We start from the raw sequence: 21,301 nt of genomic DNA, 5'->3' as shown, positions 1-21,301 counted from the left end.
GGGGATGACTGCGGAGTGTCGAAGAAGTGAGCATTCGAGTTTGCAGCGTTTGTATGGCAACGCGTCCTCTCATCGCCGAAAAGCTCCGATGAAAAAATCTCACTTCGCGCTTGGACACGCTTCAGTGTACACAAATGCGGGCGTGTGAGGTTTGGACCAGGTGGCTGCCTATAAAGAAGGACTCCACCGCCACCTCGATGCACCACCACCTTGAAAAGCACAACCAACAACGCAGCCAATATGGACGACGACGTCGACATGACAGGCAGCGGAAATCCCAAAACAGTGCGACTTCCGCCTCTCCCCTATGAGGACCCAGCACAGTCTCTCCAGAAGGCAGAGCGAATGCGTTACAGCTCAGCGCGCCACCACTCGCAACAAGATCACTCCGCCGAGTCGCAGACTCCTATAGACTCGAATGCTACCGAGTCCACCTCAGACAGCGCTGCAGCGCACAATAACTCTATAGAAGAGGTATAGATACCGCACTGGGCGAGTCTAACCGTCACACCAGCTAAGCAATATGTACAGGACCTTCCACGTAGCACTCCCAGCATAGTCATATCTCCACGCGATCCGAACATCAAATGCGCCTGTCCAGCGGGCACAGTACGATTTCAGGTGGACCTTGAGCTCAGCGATATCGACGGCGTCCCGACCTGGTTGCACAAGCCTTGCATGAGTACCAATCCACTCAACCAAGCCAATATATCGGGAAGTACAGGTGAGTCTTCAGCAAACGCATCCTTGACAAGCGACACGGCGACAGCAACGAAGAGGGTGGACCCAGAGCAGCTGGCAGCGAAGTTATTCGGACCAGAGGCAACAGCAGAGCAGCGGGTGAGACTCAAGCACTTCACATCCGAATTTCGCTGCGATGGACCTTGCACGGGATCAACCAAGATTGACGACTATTCCTTGTGCAACAAGTGCAGCGCGTGGCAACACAAGGAATGCATGCTGTATGGCGAAGAGGGTGATGTTGGTGGTCCCATTTGCAACCGGTGCTTCATGATCTTCCTTGCGCGGCGTGAGACCACCATCAGGTGGCAGCGCAAGCAGATGCTGCACGCAGTACAAGAAGCTTGGAAGTTCTTTCGCGACCCTGCGAATCGGCATCAGGTGGAGCGGAGGGCACATGCTCGGAAGTTCCTGGCTGCATTCTTCCTCAAGGTAGGAGGTGATGTCACACTTGGTGATGAGAAGTCTTGCTAACACTATGCACAGAACCAAGATTCCTTCTTCAGGTTCGTGGCTAGGAAGAAAGCGGACCGTCTTGCTGCAGGCCTACCTCCATCTGATCAAGATGGCGACACTGAGATGGACGTTGATGATAGCCAGGCACTACCTCAGAACATGTCAATGATCCAGAGCTCGCCTTCAGCAGCTTCCGGTGATGGACTCGATGATCTCGAAGAGTTGGAACGCAGACTCTCGACGGACAACGAGGGCGCCATGCTCACCGATGGCAGTCCCACACGCGCACCCCGCCAAGCCCGACGGAAACCTCAAGGGACAACAAAAGCAGAAGTGCGCGCAGCTCTCGCTGCTAGAACATCTCGTCAGAAGCTAGTACCCTTGCAGCAGGGCTTGGTAGGACCAACACTGCCACGTCTGAAGCCCGCTCCAGCGCGCTTGAAGCCCGTGCCGTCTCAACAGAGTACAGGTGCCGCCAAGCGAAAGAGACAGCCTTCGCCCAGCGACGGCATGGCATCACCTGCAGACTCGACCCAAGCTAAATCTTCTGCTCCTCGCAAGTCTGCACCGGGCACGGCACCACGAAAGCCAGGCCGCCCAGCGAAGGCTGCGAAGCAGGTCACATTCGACGTTCCTGAGAGCGTTACACGCGGTGACAGCGCCGCGCCTACTCTCACTCCATCTCCCTACGACAAGGTCGCGTGCAAATGCCGCCTGCCCTCCAAGCTCTCCAAGGCCGACTGCTTCACCTGCATCGAATGCGGTACCTCCCAACACAGAGGCTGCCACGACGATACTTCCGGCCCTCGCCCCGCGCTCTGCAATTTCTGCTTCAACTCCACAGCCGCCACCAAGCGCTCCATCAATGAGCAAGTGATCGCTACTATGCCCGCATCTCAGCGGGAGTACGATGCTGCCACTCGATTAGCGAAAGCCACACGAAGCGTTCAGATCAACGGCGTAGACGAGTACACCGACAGCTTCCGCGAAGCAGTAACCCAAGAGTCCCACCTCCTCTGCTCTACCACCCTCTGGAAGGAGTGGTGGAACATCCCCTACCCAGGTCAAGCCAACAAGATCACACCGATGCCGCCTATTGAGCCGCCAGAGGAGTGGCTGAAGGAGGCGAAGGGAAGACTTGAGAAGTTGCTCTTCGCAGCAGGGAGGGAGACGACGATCAAGTATCTGCAGCCAGTTCTGAAGCAGTGGCCTAGAAATGATTATCAGGTCATGGTGGCGCTGAGGGAGCTGGCGTTGGAGATGGTGCATCGGGGTGCGTATAGGGGCAAGAGAGCGGAGTTGGGAGTCATTGCGGAGGTTGTGGGGATTGAGAGGAAGGGGATGTTTTGGAAGGGTGTTTGAGGCTTAGGTTGAGGGAGGTTGGAGATGGGGTATGCGATAGGTTGGATGCGAATGCTCTCAGGAAAGGAGCTCCTCTAGGGAAGCTACTGTTGGGTTGTGAGCTTGGAATAGACCGAAGATTTCGGAACAGCATGTGCTCATAGCATCGGCTAGCTAGATCAGAACAATCACATGCTCTTAGCATCGATCAGCTTGATCAGACTGACTACATGCTCTCCATACCCATACGCCCCCAAACCTCGGCAACAAACGGCCCATTTACCTCTCTTTATTAACTACGTCGCTTGTCTAAGTCCCGAATCACATGTCCCGAGTCACAAGTCGCGAGACGCGGCCACAACTAGATCAAAGGACCTTTCTCCTCGACGAGATCCTCTCTCCTTTTTTCCACAACAAGTGAGAAGGTGGTAGTGGTGGGCCGGAAACTCATCGGATCCCACCGCCACCTCCGACAGGGCGGGAGCAACAGGAGAGGGTGAACACGTCCTCTCCTGTTTTGCGGTTGGTTAAGGGGGTGTGAAAGGTGTAGGCAGCAGGACTCTTCGGGCGCTGAAGTTGATAAGAGAAACGATTTTGTGATGAAGGTAACGGGACAAGGCAGCTTTCACCGAGCGATGCAGCGAGAGATTAGGTTGGTGTCAGTCCACGACAGTCGAGCAAATGAACGGATCTTAATGCAAATCGCACAGCTCAGTAGCGCTATGGGCTCGAGCCTATGCTCTTACACACAGGGCCTTATTTCCTTTCTTCCCTCCTTCGATGCACCCCTCATTTCCTCGCCCTCTAGCCATCCCACCTCATCATAACTTCCTCGCCCTCAACCCCATCCCACTCGATCACAACTTCCCCTCCCCACCCCCCTCAACCTCCACAATCCCCTCACACCCCTCATAAGGCGGCACATCAAACCCAAACCTCCCCGCAACCTCCTCCCCCACAAACCTCCCACCCACAAAATGCCTTCCCCTAAACCACCTCACCAACGGCTTCGGCGCCGTCAAACTAATCAACGCACTCGGCATATACCCCTTCCCCGGCCCCTCCCCCGGCGGCCCCGTCTCGATGTTCCAACTACTCGGCGCATCGACCGCTAGGACTGGAATCTTCGACTCCGCCAGAGCCTGGATGACCCTTGGAAAAGGTTCCCTAACCTCCCCACTAAACGAGAATCCAAAAATCGCATCGATGACATAATCCGTCCCCCCTAAACCCCCATGGAAATCATCCACAAACGGGACCCGTAACTGTTCCAACTGCGTTCGTAACCGCCCATAAATTTCCGCCTTGCCTTGTTTAGGGTAATACACACTCGGCTTATATCCGAAATACCGTAAATGCCTCGCAGCGACTAGACCATCGCCGCCGTTGTTGCCGGGGCCGCAGGCGATGAGGATTTTCGAGGAAGAGGCGGTGGGAGGGGAGAGTTTGTAGAGACATTGGGCTACTGCGAGGCCGGCTAGTTCCATTAATTGGTCGATTGTGAAGGCGCCTGTGGACATGAGTTGTTCGTCGAGGGCGGCTGCCGCTTTGGGGGTGAGGGTGCGGAGGGCCATGATGGATGGTATGGTATGGTGTGCTCAGATGAAGGTCAGTGGTGGTTGTCGGGTTGTGATTGTTGTCCTGGGAAGAAGGACAATTTGATGTTTGAACATTGATGGAAAGTGGCATCTAGATGACGTTAGCTCTGCTCGTCAAAGTTGCCTCTTTTGGGCTTCGTTCGCGTTCTTGTGAAAAGAAGTCCGTGAAGAAGCATGTAGCCAGAAGGAAAATATCTAAAGGTATCACTATTCATTACTACATGCCGAGAATCTTCGCCGCAGAGATGCTATACTTAGCTTTCAAGTCTCCGCTTTCCCCTTCGAACGCCTTGCCAAATGCACGATATGCTTTCAATCAGTCTTCCCTTGACCATTGCCAGCATTGCCACCAAGAAGTCCGTTCATTCCGCTCTTCTCGGTGAGCTTGATGTAACCTTCTTTGCTTGGGAGATGCCTTCGGCCATATATCGCGCCTAAAAGGAGCATGCCGATGAGCATGCTTGCGCTGACCAGTGGGTGCTCGGTGAACTGCCCTTTGACGACCCACCAGACGTGACCGATGGCGTTCGTGGTGCTCTTGGCTGCGATCTTGGGAGGGTTGGCTACGATGCGTGGTAATGTCTCGAGAATGGACGTTCGACTCGGAACGATCGGGTTGCCTGTCATGGTCACATCCCAGTAGCGGTGGTTGTCTTCGTCGTTGATGACGACTTTCTCACCATCCGCGACGCTGATTCCAAAGGTGGTACGTATCCAACGTTCCCAGAAGACACCATCGACCCATGCGAAGCCAACTTCCTTGCGCTCAATGTCGTCCATGTTGATACGGATGCTCTTCGCAGACCGTAGAGCACGCTGATCGTTGCGATCTTCGGCCTCCTCGATGCGTAGCTGCTTGGCATCGCGTAGTTCTTGACGTTCCAGTTGAAATGCTTGCGTCTGCTTGTCGATCCACTCCAAAGCAGCGTTCTTGATCTCACGCTTTGCAACCACGAAGTCCTCCGGCCGGTCTCGTGACAGTATTCCAAGCACAATAAGTCTTCCAGCCATGACCTCCTTCGCGTTCGAGGCGGTAAGCTCTGGCACAATCGGCAGCCAGACAGACTGCATCCAGTTCAACACCCTCCTGTAGTCTCGCATGTCGCGGGGTGAGAGTGCAGTGTAGTAAGTGGGCTTGCCGTCTCTGCTGACTAGCAGTCTAGGCCAGGTGCTGATCTTGAAGCGTTTGCTAAGTTCTGGGTCGTTGGTCTTCACCAACTTAGCATGTCCGACCAAGCTCAGCACGAGTCGTTCGAGAGCGGCGAAGTCTTCACTGGTTGTGGCTTGGTCGTAGAAGTAGAGGAAGATGACTTCTTCCTTCTTCTCGAGCTCTTCAAATTCCGCAGCGTTGATGTCAATGACACCTTCCCTGACGGAGACTGCCTTGTTTGCGAAGCTGATGAGGTCTCCCAGACCGCGAAGTCCATCATACTCGATTCGCTCGCCGCCCTGGAAGAAGAGCAGTGTCGGGAAGCCGCGGACTTTGGCGTCCTTGCATAGTCGCTTCTCCACATCGCAGTTGACCTCACCCACATTCAAACGTCCCTGCATCTGGCGGGCCATGCTTTGCCAGTTGGGTGCCATGGCCTGGCAGTGGTGACACCAAGGAGCGTAGAACTTGATGAACCACGGATCGCGAGTCGTGGTGACCATTCGCTGGAAGTTCTCGCCAGTGAGACCCATAGACCTCCCCGCAATGTTGGGTGTCTCCTTGGCCACTTCTGCGATCCTTGTGCCAGTAAGAGTGACCTTGGCGCTGGACGAAGAGTCTCCCTTGTCCTCCAAAGGGAGAGGCAGTGGCGCCGGAGCAGGCTGAGCAGGTGCCTCCTTCGCGCCCACTTTGGGCAGCATAGGACCTCCCTTTGGTCTTGACCCAGGCTTGATAGTCTCCAGTATCGACTCTATCCACTTGCTCATTTGTGACAGATCTTTCTGGCCAGTCTGCTTCTCAATCTGCTTTCCATTCTTGTACAATATCACGGTAGGAAACGATCCAACGCCCTTCTCCGAGCATGCATCTCCATTTGCGACGCAGTCCACCTTCGCAAAGTTGAAGTTATAATACCTCTTGAAACTGTTCAGGTCGTTGTGTGTCTCGCCAGATCCAGGTGACTGAGGCACTGGTTCGGATGTGTAGTAGAATTCGTACATTGTCTGCCATGTTGGCGCGAATGATATGCAGTGAGGGCAGTACGGGCTGAAGAACTCGACAAACCAGTAGCCGTCCTTGATCGTCTCGTCGAGGGTGTCGCCAGTCAGCATTTGTATCGCAGGCACCTTTTTGTCATTGAAGACGGTGTCTTGTGGCGCGTCATCGTCCGGGTCGCCTGCTCGCTTCACTAATCGCTTTCCTGGCAGTCCGTCTTGTATTTGCGGTTCTGAAGGTGGTGCTGCTGTCGCGTAGACTAAGAAGGGCAGCGCAAGCCACCGCAGTATTGTTGAGGATCGCATTGTGAAGTCGCAGTGGGTGGTGTAGGGCTCAAGGCCCGTCAGAGTGGACTGGCAACTTCAGTGAGACGCTTGTGCCCGGCTGGCGTCTTTGTTGGCGATGTGGGCTTCGTGGCAGTGGAGTGGGACTCGTGGGAGTGACGGGGATCACGCTAATTATGCTGGCACGTGGAGTGTATAGGTAAATGGCAGGTGGCAGTAACTATTGAGCAAGTTGCTGCTATCTTCGGCCGTTCTCGCCCCTGCCGCGTGGAGTAAACTGTCGCAGCGTGCCAGCGATCTGCCCGTGGATTCATCGACCAATCGGAAGACTACCAGACTTGCGGTCATTGAACTCGCCATCTCGACCCCATCGTCGCGAGAGCTGCCAAACACCAGTGCGCTCGACCAACTCAACCAAAATGAGGTACGTGCAGCACTAGAGCAGTGAAGTATGGCATGTTGTGGAGGCAGGCATTCGCGACTCTGTCAATGACACCATTCCGGAGGCGAACCATATCGACCAGATCAGAGGGCATTGAGATACAGCCACACTGACATTCATTCATAGGGTCGCTTCAAGACTCCTCGCCTCTGTGCAAAAGGGTGCCCAGTTCCTAGAAGCCGGCACACCTACCGGTCTCACCGGCGTATCGACGCACGCCTCACCTCGCACAACCCTCCTCTACACATACCACACCACCCTCGAAAAGCTAAAGCAATTCCCCGAGCACTCCGTCTACCGGCAATCAGTGGAAGCCCTCACAAAACACCGCATGCAAATCGTTGAGCAAGTAAAGCCATCCGGTCTCGAAGAATGGCAGAAACGCGTACAAGCAGTCGCAGACTCACGACCAGACGCCTTCAAGACTGTACCGATCGTCACACCTAGCGGCAACAAGGAGGTCAACATTGTCTGGAAGGCTGCAGCGGTTCAGGCGGCGAAGAAGAGGACGGATGAGTGGGATGATGAGGTTGTGGGGAAGCCGCATGAGGAGGGTATTAGGACGGAGGAGGAGAGGGCGTATATGGGCAAGGAGCTTGCACGGGACTTGACAGAGGAGCACAGACAGATTCCGAGGATTGAGAGCGAGCCGCCGTTGAGCTTGGAGCAGATTAATGATATTGAGGCTAAGATTGGGGCTGGCTTGATTGAAGAGGTCATTATGGTCGCTGAGGGCGAGAGTGTGCTCTGTGATACCTTGTTGGAGGCTCAAGTGTAAGTCATTTGCAGTTGAGGAACGAAGGGCAAAGCTAACATGCCATCACAGATGGGAAGACCTCGAGGAGAAGCCACAGGATGGCCAATGGTCGTACGCCGAGCGGGATACCTTCACACAAGGAACTCAGGCACCACCGACCAAGTAAAGTGTGTATGCTGGAGCGCTGTCGAAACTGACATAGAGCCGCGCCGTGTACATATGTAAAAGATACCATTGAGTTCAGATCATCGACTCCTTCCTCCTTGCTGATAGCTACATGCTCAAGGTATTTATAGCCCGAACCTGAAAGACGAGCCCCTCTGCCGGAGGCTATGCCTTCGAGGGCCTACTGGCAACATCGCCAAAAGAAGACCGCGTGGATCAAGACTTGAGTGTCGGGTGTGGTGATGTGGCCTCAGGCAAGAATTACCACATGAAGATCTCGTCCAATCAGACACACATACCATTTCTGGACCTGGCGGGCCGGAAGATGTCAAGGGAGGCGTGATGTGCTTGATGTTATGCATATTGCACTGACTTTGCAAGATATGAACAGCATCATTCAGGCTTTCCGGAGGAAGTATCGTGCGCACGGCCATCCGGGAGCTGCACACCCGTGCACAACGCCGGTCCGAGAGTGCACAACTCTGTCCGTAACATAGCCCGAAACGCTAACGCATCGCGACCCCATGTACATACATGCAGTGGCAGATTCTCGATGTCGCACAGTCGCACTCTTTGGTTTGGCTTCAACGCTCGCACAATGTACGATACGACGCACTCCCCAAGTTATGCCATCGTGGCAAACTTTGCAGCGGTTTTTTAGAGTTCCCAGCTTCCGTAGTGAAGGCAATGACGAGGGATGCTGGCTACATGTACTCTTGGATATTGGTGTCTTCGAGAGAGGATAGATACAGTCGCGATGCAGCGACAATCCTGTTCCTGGTTTATCTTACAGGCTGTAGCCGCATATATTGATACCAGAAAGAACAATTCACCATGGCGCACCTTGCCGATCAGCTTACAGCTTTGCCTATGTCGTTGCAAGCAATAGCAGGCGTGCTCGCTCTTAGCTTCATCTTCTACTATTTCACAGGCGATTGATTTTATGCTGGCTTTCCTGTGGTCAAGCCAGATGAGGAGGAATTTCTGAAGCCGCTCAAACACGCGTACATGACGGATTGCAAGAGGATGTTGGACAAAGGCAAGGAAATGACTCAGAATGGGCTCTTCCAGGTATGGATCGCTCCGTCTTGGGATACGCAAAATTCGACAGAGACACAGTGCTAACTTTGATATGAACAAACGACAGGTCTCAGCGGGTTCAGGCTACAAAATCATCGTCCCAAGCCGCTTCGCCGATGAACTCCGCAACAACGAGACACTTTCCTTCAGCGAAGTCACGAGAAAAGGATTCTACGGCGACCCCCCAGGATTCGACAGCATGAAGGAAGCCAGTCGGGCAGATAACCTCACAGTCGACATGGTCCGGACTAAACTAACGCAGGCTCTCGGTCTGGTTACCGACGACATTGTGGATGAAGCCACATATGCCATTGACAAGTGGTTTGGAGAGTCTCTCGATTGGAGAACACATCGGATCAAGCCGACGCTTTGTGATGTGGTTGCGAGAGTTTCTACTAGAATTTTGGCCGGGAAGGGGTTGGCGCGCGATGAGGAGTATTTGGAGATCGCTAAACAGAACACTATTGATACGTTTACTGCCGCCCAGTTGTTGCACGGATATCCTGGTCTCGTAAGGCCGTTGGTGCATTGGTTCATACCGCAATGCCAGAATCTGCGAAGGTACGCTACCACCTACTGGAGAACCACCCTGCTGAATATGAAAACAGCTGACAATCGTTCGTTCACAGACAGGCAGCAAAGGCTAGGAGCCTTTTGACACCCATACTACAGCAGCGCTCAGTCGATGGACAAGAACTTAAGCGAACAGGCAAGGTCACCGATGCGTTCACATGGATGGAACAGACAGCAACGGGGCGGCCAGTAAATCATGTTGAAGGACAACTGAATATGAGTTTGGCTGCAATCCATACCGCCACCGCTACGTCGTTACTTGTCCTTGATGTGATCTAGCAGAGGTACTAAGATCAGCACAGAAATGTCGACCCGCTGCCTCATCAAGCTCTGCGAGTATCCCGAGATCGCGCAGCAGCTCCGCGAGGAGATGACAGCCGTACTTAAAGCAGACGGCTGGGCCAAGACTTCCCTATACAAGATGAAACTCTTAGACTCCTTCCTGAAAGAGGTCTCGAGGGTGTGCCGCACGGGGCACACGACTATGGGTAGGTATTGAAGGATGGCGAGCCGTGGTTCAGGGGATGATAGTGTAGTCCAAGCACTTTGTCCAATTCACCCTCACCGCCGGTTCCCCCAAGCCTCTAGTCTATAGCTGACTCCCCTCCGTCTCCCAGGCCGCTACGTCAAGTCGCCCGTCACCCTCTCCAACGGCGCCATCCTCCCCGCCAACAGCCTAATTCCAGTCGTGGACGACCGACCATTAGACTCATCTTACTACCCCGACCCCGAAACCTTCGACGCCCATCGCTACCTGAAGCTGCGCTCCCAACCAGGCCACGAGAACCTCCATCAGTTCGTAGCGCTCTCTACCGACAACATGCTCTTCGGACATGGACAGCATGCGTGCCCGGGTAGATTCTTCGCGAGCAATCAGATCAAGATCCTGCTCTGCTTTCTGCTACTGAAGTACGACTGGAGGTTCGCGCCGGGGTATGAGGTGCCGAAGGATACGGAGGTTGAGCAACAGGTTAATACGCCGATGCATTTGGAGGTGCAGGCGAGGAGGATGGAGGGGGAGATTGATTTGTTGGAGCCGAAGGAGGTGTAGGGGGCCTGACAGGGGCTATTCGGAGTTGGGGTTGTGGGAGAGGAGCAGTGATATAGACAGAGTAGAGTATCAGCTAACGGTGTATTGGAGTTCTGCTCTTGACTTGCGGTGCTGCCTGCCCTGTGGTGGTCGTGTTTTCGGAAGGAGCCGAAAGGGGAAGTCGTGAAGTGGCGAAAAACGCTGGCATCTCAACAGTCACTGCGCCACGTGAGCGACACTATCTCCCAGTTAGCGCGTCGCTTCCACCACATACTCGACCTAGGAAGCCGTCTCTGCCATCAACCTTACCTACCGACTATTAGCGGTTCGAGCTTCAACGCAATGGAGTGCAACGCGCAAGACGACTCGCACATGATGGACGAAGGCCCTCACTTTGATCTCAACGAGGAAGGCGAGATCGTGCTGGTTCCACCAAAGAAGCGCGAGCGCCCGCGTACCGAGAAGAGACGCCGCAACAAACACCTTGTCGCCCTGAAAGGTGCTGGGATATTACCGCGCGACGCCAACCACCAGGATCTTCAAGAGTGGCAAGCAAGAATAGGAAATGACACCACCGCTGCGGTTCACGCCGCCGTCGAAGAGGTCAGGAAGACCCATGCACGCCAGTACCCGAGCCCCATGGTGCGTCGCTCCCAGCGCTTGCAGACAGACCACACTGCTGAGGCGCTCGCCGACTCTTTCGACGATCCGCAAGACCCCATGTATGGCTATCTGCAACAGCGCGCCGAGGCGCTTCAGCGAGAGCGTGACTCGAAGCCGACTTTCGAGTCCATGGCTGCGAGAGCCCGTGCTGGACCATCTCGAGATCAAGTGCGAGCGTATGATGAGGGTAAGCAGGAGGAGGCGAAGCTTGCACGGGCGGAGATGAAGATGCAGCGCGGTATGGCTAAGTTGAAGGTCGGGGATGGTGAGCATAGCGAAGGGTAGGGGCGTGTCTTGTCACTTCAGGCGTGTTGGTTGCTCTGGCCATGGTAGGCGCTGGAGCGCCGGCGGGTTGAGGCTGTCTTTTTGCGTTCAAGGTGTACGACGCGCTGCGGTCTGCTGGTGGCGATTTCGAAGGTAGTTCTAGGCATCTTAAGGGCAGTTTGGTGGGTAATGTGCTAAGGTCAGGCAGTCAAGACGGAGTCGAAGGGAGAAAAATACGCGGCAGTCTGGGAGAGACGTCTATCGATCAGCTACTGCAACAGCTTTCTCGTATGATCCGACATTATCAATGCTGGTTTTGCTCGTTCTTGACCCTTCGCATTAGGATGTCGTCGGCGAGTTGCCGGTTGATCATGAACCCCCACAGCACCATCAACCAGGTTCAGTCCCGATTTGTGTAAGGCCAGCGATAAGATCAAAGGAGGTCTGATAATCTCATGAAGCGCAGCGAAGCATTGTAGCTGTTGCTGAGGAATTCAGGGAGTGACAAAGGGGTGTTGAGGACAAGAAGGAATGCAACATCTTTGTGCAGAAGGCGCTAACACACGGCAATTCCGTTTGTCTTAGTCTTACCGCATCCAGACCACTTCCGATTTCTCAGCGGCCGAAGGCAGAGGTGTCGTCAGAAAGAGCTCGTGGACTTTTCTAGTTTTCGCTATGACAAACTTGTGCTCGTTCAGATCCACCTTGCACCATATCTTCCCTTGCCTCAACCCTCCGAGGATCGTGCCATATGTGTCAAGCTGTCCATAAAGCATAAATCTCACAATCCTCCCACCATTGAAACACCCCACTACGAACGATCAAACTACACCACAACACCACCACCACAACAGCCAAAGTGTTCGCCAACGCCTTTCGCCGCGCAGGCTTCAAACCTCTTCGCTCCGGTATCGGTATCCCTCTCGCAGCAGTAGGCGCCCTCTACCACCCCGAACCCGCCCTATCCTCCACCACCAACCCCATCCTCTCAACCCTACAACAAAGCCGCAAGATGCACTCCAAAGTTGTCATCATTGGCTCCGGCCCAGCAGGCCACACCGCTGCCATCTACGCCGCCCGCGCAGACCTCAAGCCAGTCATGTACGAAGGCTTCCTCGCATTGGGAATCGCAGCAGGTGGGCAACTCACAACCACCGATGAAGTTGAGAACTTCCCTGGATTCAAGATGATCAAGGGTACGACGTTGATGGATCAGATGCGGGAGCAGAGTGAGGAGTGTGGTACGGAGATTGTGACGCAGACGGTGGGAAAGATTGACCTTAGTGCAAGGCCGTTCAAGTTTTGGTTGAACCCAATGGGTGATGAGGAGACTCTTGAAGAGGAGACGCATACGGCGGATAGTGTGATCATCGCTACGGGAGCGAAGGCGAGGAGGTTGGAACTTCCTGGCGAGGACAAGTTCTGGGGAAATGGCGTGTCAGCTTGTGCGGTTTGTGATGGGTCACTACCGATCTTCCGGGAGAAGCCGTTGGTTGTGATTGGCGGTGGTGACAGTGCGGTTGAGGAGGCACTGTACTTGACGAAGAAAGCCTCGAAGGTCACAGTCCTCGTGAGGAGAGATCAGTTGAGGGCAAGCAAGACCAATGCCCGAAGGTTGACAACGCATCCAAAAGTTGAGGTGAGGTGGAACTCGCAGGGTGTGGAGATCAAGGGTGATGGGGGTCCGAAGGGCTTGATGAAGAGTCTGGTGATTAAGAACAACAAGACCGGGGAGCAGGAGGAGATCCCGGCGAACGGCCTGTTCTATGCTGTTGGTCACGAGCCAGCGACGCAGCTCTTCAAGGAACAGCTGAAGATGGATGAGGATGGTTACCTGATCACGACTCCAGGCACGACTGAGACGAATGTGCCGGGTGTGTTTGCTGCTGGTGATGTTCAGGATAAGAAGTACCGCCAGGCAGTCACTTCAGCTGGTAAGTCAATGTCACGGTGGGAGTTGATCAATGCTAACATGATGTCAGGCTCTGGCTGCATGGCCGCCCTTGAGGCTGAGAAGTGGCTCGCTGAGAACGTAGAGGACGTGCCGAACGGCATCGAAGGCGATAGCGAAGTTAAGAAGGGCAAGCCTGAGGCGAACGGAGACGTGCCGGAGTACCGATCCAACCCGCTGCTGTGAGTGTGATGCATCGAAGGGTTGCTGAGGGAGATGCTGAGACAAAGATTAGGACTGAACAGTCTAAGCCATAGGTTGGGAAATTGAGCGAGAATGTACATTGATAGACTCGATACCCGTGCTGTCTGCTGTGGAGGATACAGTGGAGGGAAATATGATAGATGCATCAAATGGTCATTGTGATCTCAGACTTCATGGACTCCCCTGGTTTCCTCACATGTATCGTTTCCCTCTGTGTGCGCTGCCTCTCGTCCATCCCAGAGCTATGCCCACGACCTCGCCGTCGTTCCGTAGTGTCAGCGGAGGAAGCAAGTTCAGCAAGTGCCAAGACCTCCACAAGCCAGTCCCGAATTCACACCTCCGACCTTCCATCCATAGCAACTCGATGGGTATACATCGTGGGAAGCTCAACGATAGCTCATTCGACTTGGGAGAGTCGGGAGCACAGCTTTGTGATACAAATGTAGGCCAAAAAAAGAAGTTTGAAGGCGTCAGCGGTCGATATCATGCTATAATATGCTATAACTTCTGTCGATGATAACTCGACATCTAGTGGTCGGATTGACACGATTCTTGGACCGTTGGAAAGCCAAAAAGATACAGGTCACGCCGGGGCTCGAACCCGGGACCTTTTCCGCAGAGTAAACTGTGAAGGAAACGTCATCTGGACAGGAATTAGTATCAACACCACAATGAGACCTGATGAGGTTGGGCTTACACCGCTGCGATGAGGGTTAGTGCCTAACCAAGTACAGAAGGTCTGTGCGTAATCACCTAGACCACGCGACCGTTGTTGTGCTGTAGATGAGTCAGTGGCAAGCATAGATATACATGTAGCAGTGTTATAATGTCTAGCGGAGCTTTGATGGTTGGGGAACACGAAATTTGCACCCTAGCCGAGTTGCCGAGCTTACTAGGCGTTCTGGCTGAGCTCTACGACCGCCTGGAAGCTCTCTTACTTCTGCTGTTGCTGTGAGGGCTTAGAGCAAGTGGTCACGATCAAGAGCGATCGATATATGCTAGCTTGAAGTTGGAGTACGGGATGATGAACGCAGTTAACGGCCTACAGCACTTCTCCCCGACTATTTCTACCTTCTAGATGTACAGTTCTGTGTTCAACTTCTGTCCTGGCTTCCGCAATAGGCGCACTAGCCGTACCAGCCAAAGCTTGGCATACTTTGTAACGACAGCTTCTCCTGCAGCTCCCTTCCACAAACCTGTTGAGTGCTGCACATACAAATCATTCCAGGGCACGCTTGTCGACGTGGCGGTTTCGAACATATATCTATAAGTGGTAGCAGTTCAGTTCATTCAACGAAGGCCAGATGCATGTTTCTGCCACGTGCGATGAACAGCTCCGCTGAGTCCCGAAGTGCAGACCAGTCAGGCATAAGGCAAGACTTGCAAGACTCGACAGTGTGATGACGGTGTTACTTTGGGAGACTCGTACTATAGCGTGGTCACGGAAAGGTGGTTCTGATCATCCGAAAGTTCGGCGCAGGTACTGGTCGCTCGCAAGGCAAGTGTTCAAGGACTTGGGACAGGCAGTAATTGTGTTGCGTCGTTCTTGAAATGGCTATACGCTTTAGGTCGGTATAGCCCAGATTTGAAGGCCAAGACTCCCTGCTGGAGGACAGGCCTTCTAGGACCTACCGACAACCTCCCCAAACTCCTCTCCCTACGTCCCTCCCGTATACATTGGCCCACGCCCTCTACTTACCTTTGGAAGATTCCTTCTTGCCCATCTCGTCGACCCTCTCCTGCGTCTTCTTCAAAATCTCCTTCGCATTCTTCAGAAGCGTTGTCTCCAGATCACCTGGCTCACTGCAGCGGTCATATGCCAGCTGTGCGATGCGCACAGCTTCACGGGAAAGAAATTCAGCTATGGCTCAGCATCATGCATGAATTTCACGGGTGCAAACTTACCCTCCTTCGCCATATCCAGGCAATCTTCACCTTCGCCACAAGCGAGCACCATGCAGGCACGGCAGCGGATGATGAGCGCGAGTTCGCTGTTCTCGAGAAGCATGCGTGCGGTGGACTCGGCGATCTCGTCCTTCTCCCCGAAGTGCGCATCGACCATGGCTTGATCCAGGTCGTAGTAGGTTTGGAGGGTTTGATTGTTGCCGATGAGGTCTTTGATCTTCTTGGGTCCTGACCTAGCCATCGTGCCTGTCGGAGATGACGATAATCGGAGATGCTAGTATTTGCTGGCGGATGCTGTAATCTTGGGCCAACTGTCGACTCTGTACGAAGTGTCGCGATGGCAAGAATTATCACGAGTAACGAAGTGATAGGAAATACCAGGTGTGAGTCAGATGCAGGGGCGCACATGGGCGGGGACACACGTGAGCTTCGTCTTGCGATCGATCTCGGATCAAGGGCATTGCGAGTGAATGAACGATCACTTCTCCGGTCTGCCTCACCCTTGCGTGGCTTGTGGAGTTCATCCTCGATGCCAGATCACTTCTATCATACTCGGCACATGTCAAATCCTATCTCAACAGACGAGCTTAGACCATATAGCCGCAGAGATGCTTTCTTGTGTGGCTACACAGCCTCGACGAAACCAGAGCAGTGCCTCTTCCATTCTTCCTACAGCTACTACAGAATCGTACTTAACCCACAAAAGGATTAGGTCCAGAACCACATCAGCGCTGTCCTGTCCAAAGCCGACATGTACTCCCTGGTTCCTACCTAATAGCAAACCCTAGCTCCCTCGCCTTTTGCATCCACTTCTTGACCTTGGCCTCGTCATCGCGTGGTATCGCCTGTACATCAAAAGCAGGATTCCTCCATCCTCCTGCAGAATCAACGTCTGTCGCACTGCTAGGCTCCGAAGGTGGAATATCGACTCCAGCTTGACTTGGCTCGGCGTCTCTCGCGATTGCATAATGCCAGGTGCGTATGTCGCCCGCGTCGATCACGTTTGGTGCATTCGCTCGAACAACCACATCTGCACTTCCAGTGTTCAAATCACTAGTCCTGCCTGCAAAGCTTGAATCTGACAGCACGCGCGTGACGTTGTACTCTGCATTCCATTCCCGCATATTATTACGTGCTGCCTCGAGACGCGACTCAGCTTCTTTGATTGCCTCGAGGATTGGCTGCTCCTGTACCCCTAGACCTCAAGGATAATGCTGCGCTTCAAAATCGTCTTGAGTACTGCTGGAGTTTGCGAAGAAGAAGCGGGTGAGGCTCTTGAAGTAGTTGTCGCGAATGACGTGCAACTCTTCGGTTCGAGCTGTTATGATTGCTTCGCAATTGTGGAGTGCCTGGGCCAGCATCGATGGAGGGATCGGGGATGGCTCGTGTGGTAAGGTGGCTTGTTTGCCAGCATACGATGGTTTTGCAAAGCGATTGTCGTTGGGCCGCCCATCAGAATAATGTTCCGACACCAGACTAAACACCTCGTCGGGTGGAGCTGCGTTGGACTGTATAGGTTCAACAGTTCCTCCCGACGCTCCATGGGCTTCGAGATTATCTGCTGTCACAAAGTAGACTGGATCCGCCATCCCTTCCAAAACGACTGCAGCTATACCGCGGAGGAATTGGACTTCTCTCAACCTCAAAGCATCCTGGATCATAGCCTCTCTTCGTCTCGTCTGTTGTAGACTGGCACTGCGCTCAGCTGTCTCCGCTGGTGTGAGTCCAGCGTGCGATCCTTGCATCAACCTGGTCCGATGTGCTCGCAATTGCTCCATGTTAGACCGGCAGTCGTCCCTATAGAAGCATAGCATTTTCAGACCTGCGCTGAAAACTGGCGCGACAGATATAGGTGCGGCCCTGCTCCCAGTGGACACCTCCTCGCAATAAGTATCTGCTGTGTCGAAAACATGCTGCAGTACCCGACCAATCTTAATGTCGCTATATGCAATCTGGCGTTCCAATAATGTCTCCGCAGCTAGTTCCGATTGCTGATCTGACCTTGACTCGGCGGGTAAATCCTGTCGTTCTGCCTTTTGGCGCTCGAAACTGGCGAGTTGCGGATGTAGATCTGCAGCTCTTGCTTCGGCAGCAAATAGCAACATTGAGTGTTCTCGACTTACACAATCATCAAGTTTTCTTTACAGATCATCATCAAGTTTCAAAAGGTGTTTGTTCAGCTTTGTTGCATCGATTAGATGGTCAAGGAAGCAATCTGAGATGTGGGCCACATGTCCGTGGCTTCGGCTCAATCGAATCGGAATGTTGTAATCTGACTTTCTTGAGGTTGTTCTTGAAGGTCCTACACTCACGGATGGCTTTCGGCTGGAGGCACTTGCACGAGTTGGCCTCGGAGGCGTCTTTTCCACCCTGTCGCTGGCCTTGAAACGTACCGCGAAAGGGCAAAAATGGGGCTGTATGTGTCGCGGACCGCGTGTCGTCGATAGCCTGTGAAGACAATGGTTAAGAGAGACCATGGTGCAATGTCAGGTACAGTCACAGTGCTACTGCAAGCTTGCTTGAGAGTTGCGGTACAAAAAGTGTATCCGGCGTCGTTCGCAAGCAGCTATAGTCTCTTTGTTGGTCAATGGTATTGGCTCAACAAAGAGATAGCGCGGAGGATGATTAAAGGCCTTGGCTGGTCAAAGAGACTCTAAGGGCTACGGACATCGGTGACCAGTAGTAGTCCCCCACTCAGTCTACTTGACATCCCATCGATCTCGCCTTAACAACCCACCTCTGCTTCTGCTCTGCATCTCCCTCTGAGTCAACAGAACTGACACCGTCAGAGATAGCCTCATACAGAGCTATTGAATCAAAGTCCGCTGAGCTGGACTTCTCAGAGCTAGCGAGTTGCAAAGCATTATCGTCTGGCATAGCATCGAGAGCGATTCTTCGTTGCCAGCGACGGATGATCCGTGGGTTGATTTTGAGAGGCGCTTTAGCCAGACATATATGATCAGCACATCCAGTGTTGAAATCGCTTGTTCTGTTATCAAATGTCGACTCTGTGAAAGCTCGCTGTGCATTCTGCAATGCGTTATAGTCTCGCATAATTCTCAGGGCTCGTTCGAGGTCGGCCTCGGCCATCTCCACTGCTGCAGACAATTCTCGTAGCTGCGTGCCGTGATCTGGCTGGCCCACTGCAACTCTTTCTTCATCGAACGAATGGCGATCTAAGCTTGGATTGATGATCAGCTACTCATTCAGCTCAGAGAAATACGTTGAGTGGAATGCTGCCAGCCCTTGTCGCTGCTCCGCTAGAGTTGTGGTCGCAGTGCGTATCGCTTCAGCGTTCACGTCAGCTGGGGTAGGCTCCGCCCTAGGAAGCAAGGAAGTGACCTGTCCTAACGTGAATGAATTTGTGTACCATTCATTGAGCGGCTTGCCCTCTCGATCGCGTTGGCCGCACCGGCTCAAAGTGTCGGAAGAATGGCTGATCGGGCTTACTGGGTCAGAGTCCGTGACATGCTGAGCAGCGGTATCGTGCCGGTAAGGCACTTGACCAATGTTTTCCTCGTTCAGATGGAATTCCATGTCGATGTGTCCATCAAAGACCGCTAATGCCTCCTGCTCAAGAAATTCTGTCACACGGTCTCTTAGATGTTCTTCCATGAGTTGCAACCTTCGTCGGTCCACACGTCGTGCGTTTGCTCTTCGTGCCATTGCTTCAGGATCGGTAGTCGTTGCTGCTGTGTCATTCCTATTCTGCAGACTGCCATAGAGACGGCCTTTTTCTAGTTGTACTGCTTCCGAGCACAGCCTGCACATATGCAGCATAGCAACGAAGCGTATCCCTATACCTAGTCGTGCTGGCGTGAGTCCGCTTCGAACTTCATGGCACCAAGGTTCGGCCGTCTCGTATACCTGCTGCAAAGCTCGGTGGAGTCGGATGTCAGTCAGTGCTGCTCTACGCGAGGCTGCAAGCTCGATTTCCCGAAATGTGTCTGCTCTTGCACGATCTGCGGCAACCTCATCCCTACACGCTTCTTGTCCAACGTCTAGGGTACTCATTTCCGGCCGAGATTCTGCATTGATGAGTTGCGCAACGGTTGGAAGCATTTCGCCGACTGCCTCGTCACAGGCCTTTTGTTTAGCCTGCCATGCTGCGTGTTGGTCTGTACGGTACAGCGATAGTCTGACGGCGTCCTGGAGATGATCGAGGAAGCAATCCGAAGTGTGGAGGCTATGCCCATAGCTTCGACTTTGCTTGAAGGGCAGTCTCTGCAATGTGGGTCTTGTTCTTGGCGAGCATCGCGATTGCGTATTCACAGTAGTGGGGACTTCGCTCGCGCCGGCTTGCCGACATGTAGAAGACGCAGGGTTGTGCTTCCCTATCCGGCTACTGCATCGTTGGCCGGACACAAACGAACAGAATCCCATGTACCCGTGTGCCGCCTTTTTCGCGAGGGCGACGCCAATTGTGTTGATGTGAACCAGCACCATAACATGAGCATTGACGACCGGTAGCCACGGTAGCGTGACGATGGAGCAGCAACTGGAGTAAAGGCACGGTAGCTGTAGCATTGCGGACAAAGAAAAAGGGTTCCATTGTTCCTGCTTGCGCGTGTCCGGTAATGGGACAGACAAAGATCGACCTATTTCTTGGCCGCACTGTCTCGTAGCTGTACGTTTGACGGGCCTCATAGCTGTTGGACCGAGTCCTGCGCCGTGCGAAGCTATCCCAGACCAGACCATGGATCGTGGTACAGTATGTGCATCTTTGGCCAGAGGCCGCGATCACATCCTGGTGTCTGGAAGCTCTGGAGCCCATTAGTGATGTCTGTTGGCGAGTGTATGGTGAATGGTCCTAGCAAAACAGGTGAACACAGCAGCTTGCACATGCGCTTGGCGAAAGACCCTGAGCTTAATCGGCCTCGTCTTGGTAAAGTAATTCTTCTGTTCCCAGCATGAACTTCACACAACCAAAACCGCCACTCGAGAGGCCAGTCTGCCCGCACTCAGCTTGAGTCGGCGAATCAACAAGGTTCACATCTGCATCGTCTTGCATCTTGGCCGATGTGCGAGCTTTCTGTTGCGCGGATTTCCAGCTCGAGCAGTGTCGCATAGATGGAGGAAAAGCGAGGGAGATCAAGAAAATCCACGGACGCAGCACCGCCCGATGTAAGACTTCATGAGGACTACTACAACGAGGGAGGAATGGAGACGCACGCCACTCGAGAAGAGGTCGCGTTCGAGTCGACTGCCAACGAGGCGGCAGACGCTTTCGGCGGAATACCAGAGGGCACCGTGGCTGCAAAAGGTGCGATCAAGAAACCCAAGCATCTTGATAGGGACGCACAGCTAGATCTGCCCTGGGTGCAGGAACTTGTCGAGAAAATCCAGCGGGGCCTTCGCAACCGCAGACAGACCAAGTTCTCTGCCGACTTCTTCTATGACCATCTCCAGCCAGCCATCAAGACTGCCTGCCACCACAGCTGTCGTCAGGTGCGCAAAGACCGACTAGACGGCGGAAGCCAGTATGCCGATGGAAAGCACTTTCACGAGAAAGTGCGGACGCCGGGAACGATGGTCTGGGGTCCAGCTGCACAGCCTCTGCGAAACAAAAACACCCCAATCACCGCGGAGTCCCGAGTCCCGGCGCCCAGTGGAACAACCAGAAGATATATCCGCAACTCGTTGTCGACCCTGGTGTGCATGTGGTTATGACAGTTGTTGGCGGGTCCAGAGAAGACCGAGA

At 53.7% G+C, this 21,301-nt stretch overlaps 13 protein-coding genes across 13 annotated transcripts; 7 read left to right on the top strand and 6 right to left on the bottom strand.

Moving 5' to 3' along the window:
• Positions 1-240: 240 nt before the first annotated feature.
• CLAFUR5_07848 (uncharacterized protein) lies at positions 241-2,559 on the top strand (the record flags this gene model as incomplete). The annotated part of the gene is made up of 3 exons (XM_047906996.1): positions 241-474; positions 532-1,173; positions 1,228-2,559. The coding sequence occupies 3 exons, from the start codon at positions 241-243 to the stop codon at positions 2,557-2,559; spliced, it is 2,208 nt and encodes a 735-aa protein (XP_047759278.1).
• An 836-nt stretch (positions 2,560-3,395) lies between these two features.
• CLAFUR5_07847 (NAD(P)H-hydrate epimerase) lies at positions 3,396-4,112 on the bottom strand (the record flags this gene model as incomplete). The annotated part of the gene is made up of 1 exon (XM_047906995.1): positions 3,396-4,112. One exon carries the CDS (start codon positions 4,110-4,112, stop codon positions 3,396-3,398), a length of 717 nt encoding a protein of 238 aa, XP_047759014.1.
• Positions 4,113-4,448: 336 nt separating this feature from the next.
• Positions 4,449-6,587, bottom strand: CLAFUR5_07846 (uncharacterized protein; the record flags this gene model as incomplete). Its single annotated transcript, XM_047906994.1, has 1 exon — positions 4,449-6,587. The coding sequence occupies one exon, from the start codon at positions 6,585-6,587 to the stop codon at positions 4,449-4,451; it is 2,139 nt and encodes a 712-aa protein (XP_047759261.1).
• Positions 6,588-6,985: 398 nt separating this feature from the next.
• On the top strand, positions 6,986-7,931 carry CLAFUR5_07845 (NADH-ubiquinone oxidoreductase; the record flags this gene model as incomplete). The annotated part of the gene is made up of 3 exons (XM_047906993.1): positions 6,986-6,990; positions 7,135-7,782; positions 7,835-7,931. The coding sequence occupies 3 exons, from the start codon at positions 6,986-6,988 to the stop codon at positions 7,929-7,931; spliced, it is 750 nt and encodes a 249-aa protein (XP_047759015.1).
• A 1,007-nt stretch (positions 7,932-8,938) lies between these two features.
• On the top strand, positions 8,939-9,862 carry CLAFUR5_07844 (Cytochrome P450 monooxygenase bsc2; the record flags this gene model as incomplete). The annotated part of the gene is made up of 3 exons (XM_047906992.1): positions 8,939-9,001; positions 9,078-9,571; positions 9,640-9,862. 3 exons carry the CDS (start codon positions 8,939-8,941, stop codon positions 9,860-9,862), a joined length of 780 nt encoding a protein of 259 aa, XP_047759263.1.
• Positions 9,863-9,887: 25 nt separating this feature from the next.
• Positions 9,888-10,634, top strand: CLAFUR5_07843 (Cytochrome P450 monooxygenase bsc11; the record flags this gene model as incomplete). Its single annotated transcript, XM_047906991.1, has 2 exons — positions 9,888-10,071; positions 10,201-10,634. The coding sequence occupies 2 exons, from the start codon at positions 9,888-9,890 to the stop codon at positions 10,632-10,634; spliced, it is 618 nt and encodes a 205-aa protein (XP_047759016.1).
• Positions 10,635-10,955: 321 nt separating this feature from the next.
• On the top strand, positions 10,956-11,632 carry CLAFUR5_07842 (uncharacterized protein; the record flags this gene model as incomplete). The annotated part of the gene is made up of 2 exons (XM_047906990.1): positions 10,956-11,514; positions 11,562-11,632. 2 exons carry the CDS (start codon positions 10,956-10,958, stop codon positions 11,630-11,632), a joined length of 630 nt encoding a protein of 209 aa, XP_047759017.1.
• Positions 11,633-12,552: 920 nt separating this feature from the next.
• Positions 12,553-13,677, top strand: CLAFUR5_07841 (Thioredoxin reductase; the record flags this gene model as incomplete). The annotated part of the gene is made up of 2 exons (XM_047906989.1): positions 12,553-13,474; positions 13,523-13,677. The coding sequence occupies 2 exons, from the start codon at positions 12,553-12,555 to the stop codon at positions 13,675-13,677; spliced, it is 1,077 nt and encodes a 358-aa protein (XP_047759018.1).
• A 1,709-nt stretch (positions 13,678-15,386) lies between these two features.
• On the bottom strand, positions 15,387-15,841 carry CLAFUR5_07840 (uncharacterized protein; the record flags this gene model as incomplete). The annotated part of the gene is made up of 2 exons (XM_047906988.1): positions 15,387-15,535; positions 15,601-15,841. The coding sequence occupies 2 exons, from the start codon at positions 15,839-15,841 to the stop codon at positions 15,387-15,389; spliced, it is 390 nt and encodes a 129-aa protein (XP_047759265.1).
• Positions 15,842-16,367: 526 nt separating this feature from the next.
• CLAFUR5_07839 (uncharacterized protein) lies at positions 16,368-17,378 on the bottom strand (the record flags this gene model as incomplete). Its single annotated transcript, XM_047906987.1, has 2 exons — positions 16,368-16,795; positions 16,841-17,378. 2 exons carry the CDS (start codon positions 17,376-17,378, stop codon positions 16,368-16,370), a joined length of 966 nt encoding a protein of 321 aa, XP_047759546.1.
• Positions 17,379-18,294: 916 nt separating this feature from the next.
• Positions 18,295-18,690, bottom strand: CLAFUR5_07838 (uncharacterized protein; the record flags this gene model as incomplete). Its single annotated transcript, XM_047906986.1, has 1 exon — positions 18,295-18,690. The coding sequence occupies one exon, from the start codon at positions 18,688-18,690 to the stop codon at positions 18,295-18,297; it is 396 nt and encodes a 131-aa protein (XP_047759438.1).
• A 108-nt stretch (positions 18,691-18,798) lies between these two features.
• On the bottom strand, positions 18,799-19,266 carry CLAFUR5_07837 (uncharacterized protein; the record flags this gene model as incomplete). The annotated part of the gene is made up of 1 exon (XM_047906985.1): positions 18,799-19,266. One exon carries the CDS (start codon positions 19,264-19,266, stop codon positions 18,799-18,801), a length of 468 nt encoding a protein of 155 aa, XP_047759917.1.
• A 1,404-nt stretch (positions 19,267-20,670) lies between these two features.
• CLAFUR5_07836 (uncharacterized protein) lies at positions 20,671-21,270 on the top strand (the record flags this gene model as incomplete). The annotated part of the gene is made up of 1 exon (XM_047906984.1): positions 20,671-21,270. The coding sequence occupies one exon, from the start codon at positions 20,671-20,673 to the stop codon at positions 21,268-21,270; it is 600 nt and encodes a 199-aa protein (XP_047759916.1).
• Between the last annotated feature and the right edge of the window lie 31 nt (positions 21,271-21,301).

The sequence above is a fragment of the Fulvia fulva genome, chromosome 3 (genome assembly GCF_020509005.1).
Source record: "Fulvia fulva chromosome 3, complete sequence".
Taxonomy (NCBI): Eukaryota; Fungi; Ascomycota; class Dothideomycetes; order Mycosphaerellales; family Mycosphaerellaceae; genus Fulvia; species Fulvia fulva.
The sequence above is the reverse complement of the archived record's forward strand: the minus strand, read 5'-3'. Positions and strand labels throughout refer to the sequence as shown.